Source organism: Mesoplodon mirus (assembly GCF_964341445.2).
Source record: "Mesoplodon mirus genome assembly, chromosome: 3".
Taxonomy (NCBI): Eukaryota; Metazoa; Chordata; class Mammalia; order Artiodactyla; family Ziphiidae; genus Mesoplodon; species Mesoplodon mirus.
The window spans coordinates 68,488,387-68,511,510 of NC_138978.1; the positions used below are offsets into that span (position 1 = coordinate 68,488,387).

A 23,124-nucleotide genomic window follows, 5' to 3' on the forward strand; every position below is an offset into this window, starting at 1 on the left:
CGCCCCCAGGGGCGGGCCCGAGGAAGGAGTTTGGACCTTTCCGGCCACCACTGGCTTCAATATGGCTGCCCCCAGGAAAAGGCGAGGCTAACGTGAAAGTACAGATCCTGACTCCCTCGTCGCATGGATCGTAGCTCAGAGTTCAGAAGATGGAAGGCGCAGTGTCTGAGCAAAGCGGACCTCAGCCGGAAAGGCAGTGTGGACGAGGATGTGGTAGAGCTTGTGCAGCTCCTAAATGGGCGAGAACAGTTTTTCACCACCAGTTCCTGCGCTGGCCGCATCATCCTCCTAGACCGGGTGAGCAGGACCCTTTGTGCCCTTCCAGCGCCTGCCCTGTAGTGTGCAACACCAGGAGCCTTGTGCTCACCCAATGTGACACCCTGTCTATGTTTGTTCTTCTGACCGGTGGTCTCGGTTTCTTTATCAAGGAAACTGAGAGGGTGGCTTAAACCAATGCTTCTAAAATTTTAATGTGTCTGTTAATCACTTGGAGATATTTTAAAATACAGATTCTGATTCTGTAGGTCTAGAGTAGGGTCTGATCTGTATTTCTAACAAGCCCCCAAGTGATGCTGAAACTACTGGCCTGGGAATTATCTTGAGTTGCAAGGGTTAGAGAATTTTATTTTTTTTAATACTAAGGAATTTTAAAGACTTCCCAGCCTGGCGAGGCGGCTGTCTTCTCGTTAACCGCTCTACCAAATCGTTGTTAACCACTTGATTGAAGATCGCTATGGTTAAGAAGTTCACTGCCTCCTAGTGGCTCACTCCGTTATTACAACTCCGTTAATTTTTACATTACATGAGAAAGTGCCTTAGTATGTAGTCTGTGATAGTGGTCAGTCCCTCAGGCTTTGGAGTGATACTGCTTAGATTCTAAACCAGTTTTGGGTATTATTGGCTATGTGACTTTAGGGAAGTTATCTAAACTTAGCCCCTTCTTGTTCCATGAAATAAGGATAATAAAGAGTATCCACTTCATAGGGATTCTATGTAGAGGAAATGGGATAATTTATTTGAAACCTTTAGCACCGTGCCTGGCATATTAAGTGCACTGTAAAAGTTAGCTGTGTGTTCATTTTAACATTAGGACTGAATTCAGAGCATGAAAGACAGCACACTCATAAATTCACTCTTTAGCTCCTCACTGACAGACCATTTGCTGGTCTCCCAGGTTAGCAGGGCCTGCTTATTCTTATATTGCTTCCATTGCCCCCTGAGCACTGGCACTCTTTCTTGTCTTGATCTCTCTCTCTTCCTCCATTTCTCCTGCCCTGTCTTACCTGGATTTCTTTTTTTTTTTTTTTTTTTTTTTTTTTTTTTTTTTTTTTTTTGCTGTACGCGGGCCTCTCACTGCTGTGGCCTCTCCCGTTGCGGAGCACAGGCTCCGGACACACAGGCTCCGCGGCCATGGCTCGCGGGCCCAGCCGCTCCGCGGCATGTGGGATCTTCCGGGATCGGGGCACGAACCCGTGTCCCCTGCATCGGCAGGCGGACTCTCAACCACTGCGCCACCAGGGAAGCCCTTACCTGGATTTCTGCAGTGGTTTCCTAACAGGTCACTGAACTCTACCTGTTCACTGAACTCTACCAGTCTTTCTACCCCAAACCATGTTACACACTGTTAACAGATTCCTCTTTCTAAAGCACAACTCTGTGCATGTCACTCATCTATGCTGAAATACTCTAGTATACCTTTCAGCTCTATTTTCCACTATTACTCTTCATCTTAATCTGTTTACTGAAACAACTATTCTCTTTTCCCTCTTATATTTATCTGCCTTTGCCTTTGCTCATGTTTATTTTTCCTAAAATGTCTTCCCCCATTTCTGCATATCTGAGACGTACCTCCCCAAACTCCCCTTTTCTACCTGAATACAAACACACACATCCATTCGGAAGCCATGACTATTTCTTCTGAACTGCCTTAGGACTTTTTCTGAACCTCTTTTCATTTTATGTATTATCTTATACCTTGTATTTATTTTCACTTTGCCTTATTTCTGGAAGAATTTGGATCAACTTACAAATAGGCAATATAAAAAGAAAAATAAAAAGTGAGAAAATCTGCATAAAGGGAGTATAGATAAGATGAAGCAGAGATGGCATTAGTTCTCAAAATATACCACTAGACTCTGTTAATTTTCTAGAGGTGGGCCACACATTTGGCTGTAAGATTTAGAGCAGCCAGCATAAGATCAGAAACATAAGTCACTGAGGTCATTCAGTGAAAACAAATCAGTTATTTAGGACAAGCACGGCTCTTCTCCTTTCCAAAGCCAGACAGCAAAGTCTCCTGTGTACCCACTGGATAAAAGTTATGTTGTAAAAAAAAAAGAAAGAGAAAATGCATAACTTTAAGAAAAAAAAAAGAAGTTACCTTGTAGAAGTTTAGTGATTTAAAAGTGCATGTGTTTCCTGCATCCTCTTTCCAGTGTCCTTGAGGGTAGGATCTGTTTATATCGAAAGTACCTAATAGAACTTAGCAAATAAACATTTTTCCAGGTAATAAGTAAAAAGTTACATTAAAATATTTGCCCTCTTGAAATTGTGATCTTTCAATCCTAGCTCTGCCCTTTGGGACTACATATAAGGTCTAATCCAGAGGTCACAAATTTACGCCTATAGCGACTAGGGACATAGGAAGGTATGAACAGATCAGGTGTCAGTAAAAAGTGGTAGGTCCTGTGTGGGACTGGAACAGTGCTTTCTTACAAAAGGAATTCAAAAAAATTTTTTTTAATTTTGTGCTAATCATGTAAAACAGCTAGAGTACAATTTAGGGGCTATTCATGTACAGCCCCTTGTGATAATCCCTTTGCTCCTGAAAAAATCATGACCGTATTTCAGAGAATATTTATTAAGTTCTTTTACCTTAATAAACAAATTACTTTCTTTCTATCTCAAATAATTTGGTTTCATTTTTGTTAACATTTGTGTTAACTTTACCCAAAAGCCTGTTGAATTGTTCTCAGTAATACTTAAAATCACGTGGGATTATTAAGAAAGCCTAAAATATGCTATACATTATACTTATTATTTTGTAAATATTATATGACAAATTAAATTATGTTATTTTTTCATTTTAGGATATAAATGGTTCTGAGGTTCAGAAACAAAACTGTTGCTGGTTACTGGTTACACACAAACCCTGTGTGAAAGATGATGTGGTAAGTTTTTATATATAAATTTAGAAATAAAATTTAATTCACAGTCACTTTAAATACATATGAAAAGAATAGAAAATTCAAGGTGGTTTATGTATAGAATCATAATGACTGTAGATTATAAAGCCTAAAGAGAATTCATTACAATGGCTTTTTTTTTAGTTTTGGGAGGTTATTATCTGCTCTGGATTATTTAGTTTCCTAAATTAAAATGTTTAGATGAATTTATATAAGTTTGCATTAGTCAGGCATTTTACATTACTGGCTCAGGTGCTTAAATGTTGTCTTCAAAGCTCACTCAGTCTTCATCTCCTTTGGGTACTGGTTCTTTCTGTATGTTTGCCCTTCTCCTCTTCTGTGGCAGATAATCTTTGTGGCAGGAAAGATAGCTGCCAGCAACCCCAGCAGAAAAAGATTTACTTTTTAAGATCCATGTATCATTTCCAAAGGACACTGAGTCATCCTTCCTGGTTAGGTGTTCTCCCCGCTGAGATCAGCTATTTTTGCCAGTAGAATGGAATGCTATCCTTGATCACACCTAGGCACTTGATGTCTCTGATATTATGATAGTGGGAGTGATGAGTGACAGGGTCACGCTTGACAGTGCCACCAGAATCAAATGATGTGAAGGAGGGAGGATGGTGCAGGGAGACTAAGCAGACAGAAGTAACAACTGTCTTATATAGCTTCTAGCTGAGACATAATAGTATATGTGTCTCAAATCTCAATCTAACAGCAAACCATTTAGACAGACCTTCTAGTACCTTCTAGACCTTCTAGTCTTTATGTACCATATTCCTTAATGAAAAATCTGCTATGGAATTAAATAGAGTAGTAGTTGACTTTTTTGAGGTATGGTTGGAAAGAATGACACAGAAGGTTTATGGGAGAATTAGAAATCAGGTCTCTTAAAAGAATAAGCGGATCAATAAGTTTTGGAGAACGAGGACCAAGAAAACAGAGTGAAAAGTTACTGTGGAAGGATGCAGAATGAGTCTGAAAGTTCCTTGGAAGAATTGAAGTCACGTAGGATAAAGGGTCACCAAAGAACAGGATCATGTATTTGTGTCTGATCCTAACATTTTCCGTTTATTTAGATTGTAGCCCTAAAGAAAGCGAATGGCGATGCCATTTTGAAATTTGAACCACTTGTTCTTCATGTGCAGTGTCGACAGTTGCAGGATGCACAGATTCTGGTAAAATTTTGTGATTATACTTGAATTTATAGGTATGTGAGTAGATTTAATTTTAAACTTTAAATTTTCTACCAAAATTAATACAATGCTAGTTTAATCAACTAGTGTTTTATTTAATTATAGATTTGGGGTTATAAATGTTTCTGCAGTTTGTAGGGCTAAAGTGTTTATTTGATTAGCCAGATGGTCCAAATTTAACAAATTTATTTTCTTACAGCATTCAGTGGCAATAGATTCTGGTTTCAGGAACTCCGGCATAACAGTGGGAAAGAGAGGAAAGACTATGTTGGTATGATACCTTTTGGCAAAAAGCAATTTTTTGATCATGAAGTAATCCAGATTATTGAATAACCTTCTACTCAAATTTTCTTGTCATTCCCTTGCTCAGAAACCTTCAGTGACTGACTTTTCTGTACAGGGTCCAGAGTCATTAGATTTACATTTGAGGTCTTATTTTACAGTATTCCCCTCCACTTACTTTTAACTTGATTCTCTCCGTCTTCCTCATCCTAAATAGTCAAGGCCCAATTTAATCAGCACCATGATGTAGTGGAAAGAATCACAGGCAGGGGGTCTAAAGTCTTCTGCCTGGATCCATCAGGGACTGAACTTTCTCAGCTATATGAGGGATCTATCGAACTACTGCCCTAGGGCCACATTCGGCCCCCAGGCGGGCAGTTCCAGTACACCCATTTGATTAATTACTGTCTAAGGTTGTTTTTGTGCTACGATGGCAAAATTGAGTAGTTGTGACAGATATTATATGGCCTGCAAAGTTGAAAATATTTATTATCTATCCTTTCACAGAAAAGGTTTGCCGACCCCTGGACTAGAAGATCTTTAAGGTTCCTTCTAAATCCCACAGCCTCTCTGAGTCCTTTCCTGGCCAAGCCAACCCCTAGTGATTTTGCCCTATTCTCTCTGATCACACGTGGTAGCTACTGTTTGTGTTTACTGTTTGGCATGGTGTACATTGTTTGCTTTTGAACTACTTCAGATCGGCTTCCATTCTAGCTCCCTAGACTTTACTTTTTTCTATCTATTTTTAACAAATAGCCTCTTTTCCAAAAAGAGGTGGCTTAAAAAGAAGACATCTGTAAAGCATGACTAAATAGAAAATGAAAGCTCATGGTACTGATTTGCATCCCCATCTCAGTCCCCACTGCATGTGGTGGCCCAGGCAAGAACAGAGCCACTCCTTCACCTTCTCTCCTTTGTCTTCCATATTCAATTAGCGACAAGTCCTGTCCCATCTACGTCTGATTTCTCACTCCTGACTCCACCTCTCCAAGCCCTCTGCCACTGTGCCTGCTTGAGCCATCATCATCCCTCGCCTCTATCTTTATAGTGGTCTCCTGACTGGTCTTCCTCCTACCCATCTTCTCCTTCCGTCCCTCTAGCCAATACTGTCAGAATCCCCCTTTTAAAGAAGTCAAGGTCTCCTGGTGTTTTCTCAGGCCTTATATAAACTGTTTTTCATCTACCTTATTTATGCTCATGTTCTGCCAGCATACTTCCACCCCAGCCAGATAGAATACTATTGGTTGTTTCCCAAATGTATTATGCTTTTCATTCCCATGACTATAGAAAAGTTAATCCTCTGGCTGGAATGCTCCCCTTCTCCCATTTTTACATCTGGTGAAATTACACTTACCCTTTAAAATTCCAATTCAGATGCCACATTTCCCATAAAACCACGACCTGGGCTTCCCTGGTGGCGCAGTGGTTGGGAGTCCGCCTGCCGATGCAGGGGATACAGGTTCGTGCCCCAGTCCGGGAGGATCCCACATGCCGCAGAGCGGCCGGGCCCGTGAGCCATGGCCGCTGGGGCTGCGCGTCCGGAGCCTGTGCTCCGCAACGGGGGAGGCCACAGCAGTGAGAGGCCCGCGTACCACAAAAAAAAAAAAAAAAAAAGAAAGAAAAACACGACCTGTCTCAGTTAGTTGCTCCTCTTCTACATTTCCTTAGCATTTTGTGTGCACATGTACGTGCATGCATGTACATGTACACATATGTGTTTCTTCTGTCATAGCACCATGATATATTGTGATTCTCTGTTCACTTGTTTGTTTCCTGTTCAGAAGTGTTAGCTCTTTTAAGGGCAGGGACCATGTTATATTCATACTGTACCTTCATATCTTACATGGGGCCTAGAACATTGCAGATGCTTAGTAAAGGCTTGTTGAATGAACTTTTATGCCTCATAATAGTTTTTGTTGTTTCTTAACCTATATCCAGTGTTTGGATTTACTTGGAATATGTTGACTGTTTCATCAACAGGGTTAGTAACATTGGCAACCCTAAAGCATTGAGAAAGCAGCCACTTTGTGAGATAGAAAAGGCATGGTTTATCTTGTAACAACCCTGCTCAAGCAGTGCTAAGAGGCCCTTTAGCATCCAGTCCATTTTGGTTTTCCCTTGAAGCTTCTGTTGAGGTTTCATTTATTTCTTTTCTTTAAATAGTGTATTAAAGCTTCCTTAGCTTTAGTGACAGTGATACTGTTAAGTTCATTGGATTCTTTGATAATATGTGCTTCTCTGAAAGACAATGTATAGAATGACTTGCTTTACAAATGATTTTATACAATGGGAAAATATATTTGAATCTCCTTTGATTCAACTGTATTTAACTAAATTATATCAAAGCACAAACTTAAATGTTGTAATGGAGCTAAACTATATATAAACACAGCCCTGACTGGGACTTTTCTTTAGTTATATTCAGTTTCTCTAGTACATAAGTCATTATATCTAAATTGATCCTTGCAGGCTGTCCGGAGCACACATGGCTTAGAAGTTCCATTAACCCATAAAGGAAAACTGATGGTGACAGAGGAATATATCAACTTCCTGATAAAGATAGCAAATCAAAAAATGGAGGAAAACAAGAAGAGAATTGAAAGGTATAGTCTTACATGCCTAGGTCTTCTTTGAAAATATTAATATACACCATCTTCAGTTTATACTCCCAACTGCTTTTATATTTGTAGCCTTATCACGAATAATTAAGATGATGCAAGTAATTGATGAGAGTAGGCCAGACTGCAATGGGTACTAAATGGAGCATAAAGGGGAAGAAGCTCCGTGGAGGATAGTGGGACACGTGACTACCAGCAACAGGCATAAAGGAGAAACAGTCACTCAGGTAAGAGAGCCCAGCAGCCCCAGGGACCATAACTGATCCAGTTGAAGGCAGCCAGGGAGGAGGTACGCTCTGCCTCCTGGGTGTGACCTACTGAAGACTACCTAGAATCTCCTTTTGAGGAGAACAGGCTGGTTAATTTTAGTCTGATAAATATTTTATACCTCTGGCTAGCTCAGAACCCAGCTCCTGTCATGCATTAGATTTGAATTGGCATAATTGTACCAGTCAGAAGGATTATGGCTATCAAGTCATATCTTTATATTTCTCTTGTTCTTAAACTTCACCTCCTGGTAGATTAATTTTACATGACTTTCTTTTTCAACTTTTTCCTAAGAATAGAATCTTTGATGTAAAGAAGTGACTATTATGCTGCCTTTTATATATGAAGATAAATGCCACTGACCTACCATCAGTAAGATGTAAATTTCTGAGTTATTTAAGGACTGATGGTCATCTTGTTGTCATTTATAATTTTCTTTTTGCTTTCTCCCCCACCTCTTTGGTCACCTCACAACTAGCCAATCAGGGCCTAAATAACTCCTGAGTCATTCTTCTCTCCCCACCCTTCCTGCCACGTTCTTTATTCAGGACCATTGCAGTAACCTTATTAGCTCGTCTCATAGTAGAATGCTTCCAGTATTTCTCTCTGCTAAGCCATTCTCCGTATCACCATCAGAATCCTGTCTGAAATGAAAAGGAATACTATTGCTTAATTTGCCTGCTTAAAATTCTTTAATACCTAGAACTTTTAATGAAGCAGCTAAGGCCAGAAGTGCCAATGGCAGCAGTGTGGCATGGTGGAAAGGGGTAGAAATGGGCTTCAGAGGCAGAACTGAGTTCAAATCCTGCTTCCCCCACAACTTACTCAACTCTCTTGGCTTCATTTTTCTTGTACCTACTTATCATAAAGAACAATTTTAGTATACACTAGACGGCATATGTATAATGACAGGCCCTGTCCGTGTTATGTCATGGATTCTTAGGATAGGATAGCCTTTCTCCTTCTTCACCGACTCATACAGAGAATAAACCTATAATCACATCATTACCACCATCCAGGCTTTCTTAACCAGGGCTCCTTTTCTGAACCACAGAATTAACAAAATTATTCGAGTGACTATTTCTCAGTTCTCCCAACAGTGGTATATAACTTGTACTAATCTAGATACATTGGAGAGAAGTAATTCATGACATACAATGGATGTCCTCAGGCATTAGGGCTGAATTTTTTAGCGGAAGCCTGGCTGAAAAAAGCTGAGAGGTTACCTGGCCACAAGGTTCTTTGAGCAAACATTCTAAATAAAGTGATGATTTCAAGTAAGCAACTGAAGGTACCCAGCCACTCCACCAGACTACAGAGTTTGAACTGTATGTAGGTACTTACTGGTACCATTCCAAAAGTTGACTACGGTTGTTAAGATAGTATTCTAGTGAGACTGTTTGCAAAAATGTACGAGGTAGCAAATCAGTTTCTCTGTTTCCTTACATGAATTTCAATAAGATTATAAATATAGCCCAAGATCAACTAACTATACACCTGGTGTAGTTAATTGAGTCACGTTCACCAACTATAAAATCAAATTATGCTTTAAATCCATTGACTCAAAAATATGTTTTGAGATTATGGTGTGCATGCTGCTATCAAGAGAGTCATGCTCATCATATAAAATCAGTGAAAAATTAAAGAAGGGTAAAAAGTTTCTTAAGATACTGATTAGAAGATTACATGTGAATTCAGAAAGGGTGAACAAATTAGGGAGCTCCTTTGGGAACAGCTGTATATTCAACCAAATGCAGAGAAAGAGTTACTCTTCTGCTGTGGAAAAGAGAAAAAATAAACACTGGAGGTGATGAGTTCTGCAATCAGACGTTGAGTACTAAAATTGGTTTCTCACAGGACCAAAGTTTCATAATTCAAACAACTATAATAAGAGAATTTTTAAAAGTTAAAATCCTAATGTGTAACATTCCAGCAATAAGAAATATTCTTGAGATACGAAAATCAAATGGTAAAATAATTTTAATAGAAAAAAAACTTCTTTTGTAAAAAAACAATTCCTAAGCCCACTTCTTAGTGGGAAGAGTAAGATAATTTCATACATAATGATTTCCAGGTAAAAAAATATGAAGTTTGGAGATCTATTTACCCATTACAAGAGGAGGTCTATCTTTGTAGCTGTTAATAAGAGATCAGGACTGACTCAGGTTGGACGGAATTAGCCGTGTTCTTCTTCTCACCACTGTGTAATAAGACAATAAATGTTAAATAAAATGTGGAATAAACAGAAATAGAGTTATAGATGTAGAAAACAATCTTATGGTTACCAGGGCGGAAGGGGGTGGTGGGAGGGATAAATTGGGAGGTAAGGATTGACATATACACACTACTATATATAAAATAGGTAACTAATAAGGACCCACTGTATAGCACAGGGAACCCTACTCAATACTATGTAATGACCTATATAAGAGAAGAGTCTAAAACAAGTGTCGATATATGTTTACGTATAACTCATTCACTTCGCTGTACACCTGAAACTAACACTACATTGTAAGTCAACTATACTCTAATTTTAAAAAAATCGCATCTTAAAAAATTTTTTTTTAAATATAGAGTAAAAGGGCCAAATATATTGGCATATAATATTGATAAAAATAAAGCAAATTAGACTGAAAAAGTAAATTAATATTTCCAGTGGCTGGTTTTTTTGTGGTAAAATATACATAACTAAAATTTATAATTTTTTTTTTTTTAAGCGAATTCTCAGATCCTACCCCAGCTCCACTGACTTAGGAATTCTGGGGTGGGACTTGGCACTATGTGTGTTTTTTTTTTTTTTTTTTTTAATCTATTTTGGGCTGTGTTAGGTCTTCGTTTCTGTGCGAGGGCTTTCTCTAGTTGTGGCAAGTGAGGGCCACTCTTCATCGCGGTGCGTGGGCCTCTCACTATCGCGGCCTCTCTTGTTGCAGAGCACAGGCTCCAGACGTGCAGGCTCAGTAGTTGTGGCTCACGGGCCTAGTTGCTCCGCGGCATGTGGGATCTTCCCAGACCAGGGCTCGAACCCGTGTCCCCTGCATTAGCAGGCAGATTCTCAACCACTGCACCACCAGGGAAACCCTAAAATTTATAATTTTAACCATTATACAGTCCATTGGCATTAGGTACATTCACATTGCTATGCAACCACCACTATCACTGCTATTTATCTCCAGACCCTCTTCATTATCCCAAATTGAAACTCCATGCCCATTAAACAATAATTCTCCACTCCCCAAACTCCCAGCCCCTGGTAACCACTCTTCTGTTTTCTGTCTCTTATTATTTTGACTATTCCAGGTACCTCATACAAGTGGAATCATACAATATTTGTCCTTTTGTGTTTGGCTTATTTCACTTAGCATGATGCTGTCAAGGTTTATCCATGTTGTAGTATGATCAGAAGTTTACTTTTTTTTTTTTTCTTTTTTGTGGGCTTTTTTCTTTTTTTTAATTTTTATTTTATATTGGACTATAGTTGATTTACAGTGTTGTGTTAGTTTTAGGTGTACAGCAAAGTGATTCAGTTATGCATATACATATATCTATTCTTTTTCAAATTCTTTTCCCATTTAGGTTATTACAGAATATTGAGCAGAGTTCCCTGTGCTATACAGTAGGTCCTTGTTGGTTATCTGTTTTAAATATAGTAGTGTGTATATGTCAATCCCAGACTCCCAATTTATCCCTCCCCCCACCTTTCCCCTTTGGTAACCATAAGTTTGTTTTCTAAGTCTGTGAATCTGTTTCTGTTTTGTAAATAAGTTCACTTGTATCATATTTTTTAGATTCCACACATAAGTGATATCATATGATATTTGTCTTTCTCTGTCTGACTTACTTCACTTAGTATAATAATCTCCAGGTCCATCCATTATTTCATTCTTTTTAATGGCTGAGTAATATTCCATTGTATATATGTACCACATCTTCTTTATCCATTCATTTGCAGTGGACATTTAGGTTGCTTCCATGTCTTGGCTATTGTAAACAGTGCTGCAATGAACACTGGGGTGCATATATCCTTTTCAACCATGGTTTTCTCCAGGTAGATGCCCAGGGATTTCTAGATCATATGGTAGCTCTATTTTTAGTTTTTTAAGGAACCTCCATACTGTTTTCCACAGTGGCTGCACCAATTTACATTACCACGAGTAGTGTAGGAGGGTTCCCTTTCTCCACACCCTCTCCAGCATTTATTGTCTGTAGACTTTTTGATGATGGCCATTCTCACTGGTGTGAGGTGATACCTCATTGTAGTTTTGATTTGCATTTCTCTAATAATTAGTGATGTTGAACATCTTTTCATGTGCCTCTTGGCCATCTGTATGTCTTCTTTAGAGAAATGTCTGTTTAGGTCTTCTGCCCATTTTTTGATTGGGTTGTTTGTTTTATTGATATTGAGCCACGTGAGCTGTTTGTAAATTTTGGAGATTAATCCCTTGTTGGGCGCATTGTTTGCAAATATTTTCTCCCATTCAGAGGATTGTCTTTTCATTTTGTTTATGGTTTCCTTTGCTGTGCAAAAGCTTTGGAGTTTAGTTAGGTCCCATTTGTTTACTTTTGTTTTTATTTCCATTGCTCTAGTAGACAGATCGAAAAAGATATTGCTGCGATTTATGTCAGTGTTCTGCTTGCGTTTTCCTCTAAGGGTTTTATAGTGTCTGGTCTTACATTTAGGTCTTTCATCCATTTTGAGTTTATTTTTGTGTATGCTGTTAGAGAATGTTCTAATTTCATTCTTTTACACATAGCTGTCCAGTTTTCCCAGCACCATTTATTGAAGAGACTATCTTTTCTCCATTGTATAGTCTTGCCTCCTTTGCAGAAGTTTACTTCTTTTTAAGGCTGAATAATATTCCATTGTATTTAACATATATTGTTTATCCATTCATTCATCAATGGATGTTTGAGTTTTTTCTACTTTTTAGCTATTGTGAATAATGATGCTGTGAACATGGGTATACAAATATCTGTTTGAGTGTCTGCTTTCAGTTATTTTTGATATTTACCCAGAAGTGGAATTGCTAGATGATATGGTAATTTTATATTTAATTTTTTGAAGAACCTCTGTTCTCTTTTCCACAGGAACTGCACCATTTTACATTCCCACCAACAGTATACAAGGGTTTCCTTTTCTCAACATCCTTGCCAACACTTGTTGTCTTTTGTTTTTTTGATAATTGCCGTTCTGACAGGTGTGAAGTGATATCTCATTGTGGTTTTGATTTGCATTTCCCTGATGATTAGTGACATTGAGCATTATTTCATGTACCTGTCGGTAAGAATTTCTGTTACATCACTTTGCTGCTTTCCTTCCTGTTTGTGGTGCTTTTTCTTAGCTTCCTTCTGGATTTCTCTTGTTATTCTATCTGTTGGTTAAATGCTATCGTTCTCCAGGATTCCTTTCCTGGCCCATTGCTTCAGCTACTTCCCCAGATACTGGTAGATCTTCCAAATCTCTCCTGAGTCCTGGGCCCATATGTCTAATAACCTATTGAATATATCTAACCAAAATATCCCATCAGCCTTTCCTTAATATCTTTCTTACCTTAATCTCAACCTCATTTACCCATTTCCTTGGTTCAAATTCTCATTATCATTTACCAGCATTATTACAGTTTATGCCTCAGTGAAAACAGAAATGTGAACTATATTAAATTACAGTTGTTTAATTGCACATATATCTTTTTTTTCCCCAGTACAACTTGGTCACATTGTGTATAGGACTGACTTTCCCCTCCCACCAACTAAACACATACCCATACATACACACACTTCAAATATCTCTCATCCTAAAACCTTATAGAGTGTCTGGCTCACAGCAGAAACCCAATAAATGTTTATTGAGTTTATCCTAAACAATAAAGGAACTTAAAAGTTAACAAATTATATTGAGTTCACCAAAGGCAAAGACAGTTTCTTATTATTTTCTGAGTGTCTGACAGGAGCATAGTGGTCAATAAATATTTGCTCAATTTAGCTGACAGACTCTTTCTAACAGTAGTACTACTTTTATGGCTTCAAAGCCTTACGGTGATTATTCTGGAAGATGTAAAATGGCTTACTCATGGGGCAAGCAGGAGTAGGCTCTTGCGACACAGTCCAGGCAAGAAGAAACAGGACCCTGAGTAACAAAATGAATGGGAGAGATACTGCAGAACATAACCCAAATGTGGCAGCAGATAGAAACGGGGGGAGAAGAGAAGGAGTCAAGTCTTATTTTTTAAAATGGAACTAAAGCTGGTAAATAAATAACTCACACATTTCCCTATATACTTAAGATCAGAGAAGTAGATAATGAAGATCAGAGAAGTAAATAGTGAAAACACGTATTTCCTGATAGTTCCTCCTTGGATGTCCCCTCCCTTCAATTTTTCCTCTCATAATTCCTCTCCCTTTACCTAGCCAGCTTCCACTCATCCTTGCAATTCAGCCCAGGCATTGTTTTTTTTTCCAAGGAACATTTCATGATCTTACTTGGAGCAAAGTGCCCCCAGTGGCCCCAGTGTGCTCCTGCTTTATCTTAGCTTTTTCATGGCACATTGAGTGTATCTTTACGGCTCTGCAGCCCCCATTAAACCCTGAGCTCCCTGAGGGCACAGACCACATTTCTTACCTGTTTCTAGCACTGGCACAGGCCCTGTCACATACATGTTTTTTAATAAAAAATTCTAGAGCTTAAAATCAGTTAAAAATCCAAATACATGATATACGAGAATAGGCTTCTTTTGTTATTTGTTAATAATGGAAGCCTTAAAAGGGTATGAAATTGTGCCTAGATTTCATTAATTTTATGTTCCTATTTCGGAAGTCAACGAAATACCAGCTTTTTATTGCACATGGTCCTCTAACAGATCCGAGAAACAAGAATTCATTTTCCCAGGACTGTTCTGAAACGTTCTCTCATGAAGAGAAGTATATACAGGTTGCCCTGTGTCAATATAATCTTGACTGTGGGGGTAGAAAAACTGAAGACAATTTGATTTTCTTTTGAGGGGGGAAAAAAACAGTTACCTGAGCATACATTTCTTTTTATACTCCAAACTCTTTTTGTTGCCTTTGAGAGCTGAGAAAATTACACTTTGAGAATTGGGCTTTAGAATGCTGTGTAAAGGGTCATATCATAAGAAGAGAACATGTAATTGGAAAACAAATTTCTGACTTACTGAGTAAGATAGCTTCCCAAAGGACATTTTAAAAGTTCCCTTAACCAAGGAAAACAAAAAGGTAGTTGAAGTTTTATTCTTGGCTTTCAACATGGAAAGGTCTTTGTTCCATTTTACCAGTTGTTTCTTTGGTACCCCAAGGATATAGCTTTGCATTCTTAGGTTGTTTGATGGAAGATTAAAGTAAGGCACCTGTTCCTCTTTCATTACCTTTTTAATGTAATTGACAAGGTATTTTACACAGCTGTTAATTCTCTGTGATCATAAAAGAAGAATTTAGTCTTATCTTTAATTTTCTAGGAATGCAGTAGTATCCGGAGAAAAGACTTGGTTACCTAAGTTTAAAGAGCAGGGTTGGGTAGAGAGTGATAGAAGATAAAGTTGCACATCATGAATAACCTCTTATTATCAGATAAGGGTGAGTTATGCTACTGGATCATTTTTTAAGACCATTCTAAATAGACATTGTGGAAGATGAGAAGAAAACCAGTCATTGAAGTCACCCAGACTGATGGCAAGACCTGGAGACAAAGATAAAGCCAAGTGTAGAAGTTTCCATGAATGTAAAGGACTGAACAGAATATTATATATTATATATATATTATATATATATAATATTTTATATATATATATATATATATGAAGGAGTTTAGTCTGGCAAACTGTTGGTGAGGCAGGTGAATTCTGACCTTATCACTCAACTCTGAGGCAGGATATGGAAATAATAAGCAGTCTCCACTTAAGAGGAATGCAGGGCAGTGGTGTCTTTGTGGAAAACCAGGTTTCAGTTAAGTAAGGATATAAGGAATGCATTAAATGAGAAGGTTGTTACCATGTTATGGGGTCTAAAAAATTAAACATCAGTTAATTTTTTCAAAGCCTTTTGCTATAACTCTTATAATACTGTTTTCCTTTTTTACTGTACCTCCCTCTTTGAGATTGATTTATTCATTTTAGAAATATCAATTAGCCCTTATTATCTGCCAGGCATGGTGCTGGATATCAAGGTGTACAGTGATGAGTATATAAGTTCTTGAAATATGGATAGGATATTTGTAATCATGTTAGGTATATATTAGCATTGTGTGGAGTATTTGGGAAGAGGTGATTATCTTGGGTTTTTTAGGGCAGTTTTAGAGCTTTTGCAAGCAGAACTTAGCCTGTTCATTGAATTCAAGAAAGAAGAAAATTGGTCCAAATAGCAATCTCTTCTGCAGATGTCAGAAATTTCCTGTCATAGCCTCCCGTTATAATAGGATATTAAAGCATGATGAGATCCCTACAGTGGCAAAGGAGTTCTCAACTTTTAGATCATTTTATTTGGGACCTAAGGTAATACATCCATATTTACCTTTTTTGTTCAGTAGCTATTTATTCACTTATTTGGCATATTTCTACCCAAGTGTGGTTGTACTGTACTCCATGCTAAGAATATAACAGAAGACAAGATAGATGGAGTCCTTGGTCTTATGGAGTTTATATTCCGTAAAAATAGTAATTTTTGAGAACTTACTCAGTGCCAGGCACTGTGCTAGGTACTTACATATATATCCCTCCGATAGCCCTGCTAGGTACAGGATAATAGCTAGTTTTATAAATGAGGAAATCGAGACTCAGTGAGGTTGGAATTAGCCAACCTCATCTTTCCCAGGGGACCACTCATGTGAAGCACACACAACATGCCAAGCCTTCCTGCTGCTTTCCAACGTATGCTGAAAACTAACACAAAAACTCCAGCAGGAAAATGAGTAAAGGAAAAGAATAATTTACATTAAAAAATTAAAATAGCTAATAAAAAATATTCAATTTCACTTTCAAACAAAGAAACAAAAATATAAATAATGAGAGACCATAATCACCTATGAATAAAGCGTGTTTTTTGATGTAATATTCACTGTATGAGTGAAGTGGTCTCTCAAGTTCTGCCCTTATAAGCATATTTTTTGAATACCCATTCTGGAAAACAGGTAGTACTTATCAAGAGCCTTAAATATTTATAACCTTTAACCATGCAGTTACATTTCTAGGTATCTATCCTAAATAGATAGAAACTCAGATCACATTATTTCCAAAATGTTTATCACATTGTTGTTTGTATTGGGAAAATCTGAAAGTAAATTAAGGCCAATCTAAGTGGCATAATGTTATACTACCATTAAGTTCATTTAGTGATATGGAAAGTGTTTTCAATAAATATTAAATTTGAAAAACAATGTAAAACTTTATATGTAATATCACAATTGTATACAAGACAGTAGGTATATGTATACATGTACAGATGTATTAATTCAGAATATACTAATAAACTGGAAAGAATAAAAATATGAGAGTCATTATTTTTAGGTAGTTATGTAAAGGTGATCTGTATTTGTAACTTCACATATTTTTCAGATTCTCCAAAATGAGCCTCTATTACATTTGTGATTCTTTTGAAAGAATATATTTTTTTTCTTTTTTTTAATCTTTGTTTGATTCCTATATCTGGAATAGAAATTAAGGTAGGATAGAGGTTGTCAAGAGGTGATTCCAAACCAGTTTTCAGGACTGTTCTTAAAGAACTGAAACATTTCTTTTCCTAAGTAAAAAAATCATAAAAGCAAGAAGCACGTTATTTCTGTGATTTATTCTATATCTTGAGGTTAATATGAGACATCAGGTTTATGTAATTTATAAATTCTAGGTGTATTTCCTTTTGTTTCAGAACACACAGATATAACAATAATACTTTATTTCTTTACAGGTTTTACAACTGCCTACAACATGCTTTGGAAAAAGAAACTATTTCTATGACCTCATATCCCAAAGAGAAAATCAAAGAGAAAAATAACTCATCATATACTCACAAGAAAAAAAGAAACCCAGAAAAAGCATGTGGCAAATATATTACTGAAGGAAATAATAAAGAACTTGACAATGATGATCATGATGATCCAGGAATCAGTGTTACTATCTTCCCTGAAGATTACTGAGATTTGGTTCTGAAGTGTCTTGGTAGAATAATGTTTCTAATAGATATTATAAAGCTGCTCTTTATAGGAGTATTTTAGTTTGTTGAGTGTATCAGCCTTTCAGAAAGACAAGATTTAATTTTTCTCTATATTTTAGGGAAACCCTTAGCTTTTAAAAATAGCTGTGTAAAATATCAATATTTGCTCTTAAATACCATCGTTTTTAGTTACACAGTCATTGCAAAAATAAAATTACGATTTTTAATGCTCTCCTTAAGTTTCAGTTTCTACTTCTATAAAACAGGAGAACTATAATACCCTTTCAAGAGAGCCTTAACATTAGGAATATTAGAGTAAAAATCATAACAACATTTTCCTTATTTTTAACTTTGAAATCTCTAGCCTTCAAGGGGGTCACTTTGCTGCTTGTTGCCATGGAGTCCAAGGACAAGTTTTTTCCTCTCTTTAGCCATTGTGGATAAAACAACAGACACCCTTTTTGTTCAGGACAAAATATTATACTTGAACCCTCTTTCCCCATTATTTCTCACAAACCAGAGCTTGCCACTGGCACATCCTCCATGAAGCAGGTGGGCATAGTTTTTCACTACGCCTGGTCAGAAATGATAACTTATGACACAGGAATCTCAATAGAACAAATGTGCTATGAAAAATTGCAAAGAATCAGAAGCCTCGGGTTTGAGTTCTGACTGCTACAGAGAAGTTGGTGGTCCTTAGCGAATCGCTTAATTTCAAAAGACTTCTATTTCCTCTTCCGCATAATAGTAATTCTGATCCCTCCCATATTTACACCAGAGGAGTGTTGACAGGATCAAGTTAAATAAAAATGTGAAAGCACTTAATAGACCATTTTTCATATATGTTATTATTTACTTTGCTATTTATTTTCATTATAAATTGAAGATTTTTCACAATGTATTTTCAGAATATCAAATCATAGAAAGTATACATTTAAAGAGAAATTTCTAGTTAGTCATAGAACTAATAAACTGAAAGATAAAAACACCAGAACATCAAGTAAGAAAAATTATATGAGGTAGTCAACATTGAGTTGTGATTTTGGCATTTCCTAATATTTTTATAATTTGCTTAAGTCTTTATATAAATTATTTTTAGATTTGTATCCCAGATGCTTATCTTCTGACAGACACCATTTCATACTCTCATATTTTTTTTTTTTTTTTTTTTTTTTTTTGCTGTACACGGGCCTCTCACTGCTGTGGCCTCTCCCGTTGCGGAGCACAGGCTCCGGACGCGCAGGCTCAGCGGCCATGGCTCACGGGCTCAGTCACTCCGCGGCATGTGGGATCCTCCCGGACTGGGGCACAAACCTGTGTGCCCTGCATCGGCAGGCAGACTCTCAACCACTGCGCCACCAGGGAAGCCCATACTCTCATTTTTTAAAGTCAATTGACTTTATAGCTATCTGTTGTCCTCTAAGCAAATTTATCAGGGATGGGGTCCAGGAAGCTCCAAAATTACTGTGAGATTTTTCTTTACTTCTTTTTTCTTTCTTTTTTTAAGCTATTATTATTATTTAAAATTTTATTGAAGTATAATTGATTTACAATGTGTTAATTTCTGCCATACAACAAAGTGATTCAGTTATACATTTGTATATATTCTTTTTCATATTCTTTTTTCATTATGATTTTATCACAGGATATTGAATATAGTTCCCCATGCTATACAGTAGGACCTTGTTTATCCATTTTATATATAATAGTTTGCCTGTGCTAATCCCAAACTCCCAATCCTTCCCTCCTCTGCTCCCCTCCCCCTTGACAACCACAAGTCTGTTCTCTATGTGAGTCTATTTCTGTTCCATAGAAAAGTTCATTTGTGTCATATTTTAGATTCCACATATAAGTGATAGCATATGTTATTTGTCTTTCTGACCTCACTTAGTATGATAATCTCTAGGTCCATCCATGTTGCTGCAAATGGCATTATTTCATCCTTTTTATGGCTGAGTAATATTCCATCGTGTATATGTACCACACCTTCTTTATCCATTCATCTGTCGATGGACATTTAGGTTGTTTCCATGTCTTGGCTACTATAAATAGTGCTGTTATGAACATAGGGGTGCATGTATGTTTTGAATTATAGTTTTGTCTGGATATATGCCCAGGTTTACTCCTTTTTTCTATCATGGCTCTGAACTCTCTCTCTCTTTGGCCTTTAAAGTAAGATACTAATATTTCCCTTAGTCATTTTGAGTCCTCCATCTTCTTGCCATCCTGCAACATTTGGCCCCCTTAACATTCTTACACCCCTGAATCTGCCCTTTCATCGGCATCCTGAATGCTTTCTTCTCAATCATTTCCCTGTTTATAGTGAATCATCAGTTATTTTTCTATCCAACACTTTAATATTTTTCAACATTTACTGCACCTTAGAATCATCTTTAGAACCTTGAAAAAATGCAGAAAAAACCTGAGAATCTCCAGGGATAAGCACGTGTATTTTTTTTCTTTTAAAGCTCCCAAGTCATTCTCTAATTGGAAACCAAAGGGTAATAACGCTGTAGGCATTCCCAAGTGTCTGTCTTTGGCCTTCATCTTGCATTCCTGTCTGCACCCCAGCTAACTCATCCATCCCAGTAGCCTTCACCTCTGAGACAATGACTCCTGCCTCTCCTGTTCTGGTCTGTCTCCTATGCTCTGACTAACTGCTGGGCCTCTCCAGTAGAGCCCAGCTCTCTCTACTTAGTGCTGTGCCCCATCTCCCAGTTTGTATGCTTGGCTGTTCTTGCTTTAGGCTGCTGGAGCCTCTTCATTCTAAAATAGAGGAGAAAAAGCCTGGGAGTCTGTTTCCTGCCCTCTACCCACCCCCACCACACACACACTCACTGTCTCACAGCCAATAATGACAAGTGCAGGGTTTCAAAACAGTTCTGTTGCCCAGAAATGGGATAAACTTGGATGTGCAATTGCCATTTAAGCTCCCAGCAGCATCAGGCTAACGCTGTGATGTCACCTTAATCCTATCATGTTTTTCCCACTCCCTTCCCCATTTCTTCTTGGAGCTCCTGCTTAATAAATCACTTGCACTAGAATGGTGTCTTCTTTTACAAGAACCTGACCTAAAGTACTGAGATTATTTTGGCAATATTTGAGAAATTGATGGCATACGTTTATTATAAAGAGCTGATGTTTTAATGTGCTACAAATTATATCAGTAATTTAAACTTATGAGGCATATAAATTTTTATATTAAGTACAGAGTTTTAAAAATTCTTTTGGGGGAAGTATCTAAACAACAATATTTGAGGATCACTTCTACAATACATACTGTTATAAGAACTTGGCAGGAATAATTGATTCTAGGCAAGGGAGTACTACCATCACAGTTCAAGGGGATACCATGTCGTTTAGGTTTTAAAGGCCAAGAAACAAGTTCACTTGACAGAAAAATCCAAGCAAAACTCTTGTGGACAGAGGAATGTGTAATATGAGGCACCAAAGAACATGATGTATTCAGTGATGGTGAATATTCTATTAAAGCTGAAATACAACATGTGGTATGAAATGAGTCAAGCTGGTTGAAGCACAACTGTGAAGGGCCTTGTGGTCCAGCATGGAGGTAGACCAGTGTTTCCTAAACAGGGCAATTCTCTGGTGGGAATGGGACTGGGCATACCAGGCTGCTTTCTAAAACACTGAATCCCAGGCCCTACTCTAGACCTCTCAAGCCAGAATCTTCAATCTAGAGTCTTGGAATCTCTTTTTATTTTTTCCTTTCTCTCTGGGAATCTTTATTTTTTAAACAACTCATCCAAATGGTTCTGATAAAATCAACCCAGCCCTTTTAGAAGCCACTGGTAACAGACGTAATCCTGAAGGCACTGGAGAGGAATTAAAGATTTTTTAACGAAAAAGGAAAAAGCAACGATTATGGTTGCAATGTATCTATATAACAGAGTTTGTGTATTCATGTTATATTCATGTCATAGCTCCTCCTATAATATAGGAGGAGCTTCCAATATTTTAATTAGTTAAGTCACTGTCCTTATCATTAGGTCTCAGGCAGCTGCCGGGAAGAACGGCCACATGCATAGCTATGTGTTGGACTCTATACAGCTCCAGGAGAAGGAGACATTCCCCACAGATGACGATGTGCATGGCACTCTTTGAAGTCGTGCAGTGCACATTCTTATATACAGTACTGCTAGGAGGGAATTTGGGGAGGAAAAAATCTTAATCTCAGAATATCTGGAACATTTCTTCTAATTTAATGAGTAGAATATGGAAATACTTGCCAGGCAGGTAGACGGTAAAAGAAGGGAAATAACTTTAGAAAATAAGCTCTAAATACATAAGAATTGTAGAAAAAGCATGTGTGTGTAGAGGACAACATCCTGTGATGGAATGACTACACATTCTGTTGTTTAAAAATCTCTCTAAAGGCCTTGTAATCCACTGACTTTCTTTCACTCATCCAAACTGACCTCCAAGGGAACTATGTTTCAAAGATTCAATAAACAACAAGGTTCTACTGTAGAAAAACAATAAGGTCCTACGGTGTAGTGCAGGGATAAACCATACTGGAAAAGAATATTAAAAAGGATGTACATATGTGTATAACTGAGTCACTTTGCTGAACAGCAGAAATTAACACAACATTGTAAATCAACTATACTTCAATAAAAAAGAATTCTATAAAGTATCTGCATGAGACTCTGGAAGAGAGGGGCTGCCCCTTAATCCCTTTGCCTGAGGTAACAGAACCACCCTGGACCTTTTAGGTTAGAGAAGAGCGGCCAGGTGTTGCCAAGAGCCCAAGAAGACACTGAATCCCACTCACTCCTTAGCGTCCCTTAACATGTTATTTTACTTATATATTCAATCCACATGCCTGATCAACAATATTAACTGCGGCAGGGATATTTAGTAATAAAATACAAGATAACCTATTGAGAATTGCCTTGTCGTTTGTTTTTATTGTCATTGATCCATCCATAATGAAAGGAAATTTTTTCCCTTCCCCCAGGACGGAGGCAAGCACCTATTGCTAAGTCCGGATTCTCCATTGTTTAATTTTGTTAACTACCTTTGTGTACTAAAAGAGAGGGAAACGTTTATTGAGTCAAGTTTATTGAGAAACAGAGAGGGAAATTAAAAAACATGGTTTTGTTTTTGAAATCTTAGGCCAGACATCATAAACTAGTGGCTGAGTTACAGCCAAGCACATGTGTTTTGTTTGGCCCACACAGAGGATATTTTTCCTAATTGAAACAATATTTTAAAATATGATGACTTTTTTTAAAGTACATAGTTTTTCTTGAAAAATTGGAGGATCTGGCTACACTGAGCCAGCTCTTCTAGCAGAGCGGAGGACTGGCTCCCCCTTTTGGACACGCTTATTTTCCTTCTCACTACAGCTGCAGCACCCCCTATTGGTTCCCTGTCTCACCTGCTGCAATCATTCACACTTCA

General features: G+C 37.6%; 1 protein-coding gene across 2 annotated transcripts; it reads left to right on the plus strand.

Moving 5' to 3' along the window:
* Window positions 1-48: 48 nt before the first annotated feature.
* Window positions 49-18,472, plus strand: TYW3 (tRNA-yW synthesizing protein 3 homolog). 2 transcript variants are annotated; one of them, XM_082615929.1, is made up of 6 exons: window positions 49-297; window positions 3,090-3,170; window positions 4,265-4,363; window positions 4,581-4,652; window positions 7,133-7,266; window positions 17,455-18,472. In XM_082615929.1, the coding sequence occupies exons 1-6, from the start codon at window positions 124-126 to the stop codon at window positions 17,681-17,683; spliced, it is 789 nt and encodes a 262-aa protein (XP_082472055.1). In that variant the 5' UTR covers window positions 49-123; the 3' UTR covers window positions 17,684-18,472. The 2 variants fall into 2 exon arrangements, with proteins under 2 accessions (XP_082472055.1, XP_082472056.1); XM_082615930.1 differs by lacking the exon at window positions 4,581-4,652.
* Window positions 18,473-23,124: the final 4,652 nt, after the last annotated feature.

Excerpts from the sequence above, each read along its gene's own strand:
- TYW3 (XM_082615929.1), top strand. The coding sequence starts at position 124 with ATGGATCGTAGCTCAGAGTTCAGAAGATGGAAGGCGCAGTGTCTGAGC. Across the intron at positions 298-3,089 it reads GCATCATCCTCCTAGACCGG|GATATAAATGGTTCTGAGGT; the intron begins GTGAGCAGGACC and ends TTTTCATTTTAG. Across the intron at positions 7,267-17,454 it reads AACAAGAAGAGAATTGAAAG|GTTTTACAACTGCCTACAAC; the intron begins GTATAGTCTTAC and ends ATTTCTTTACAG.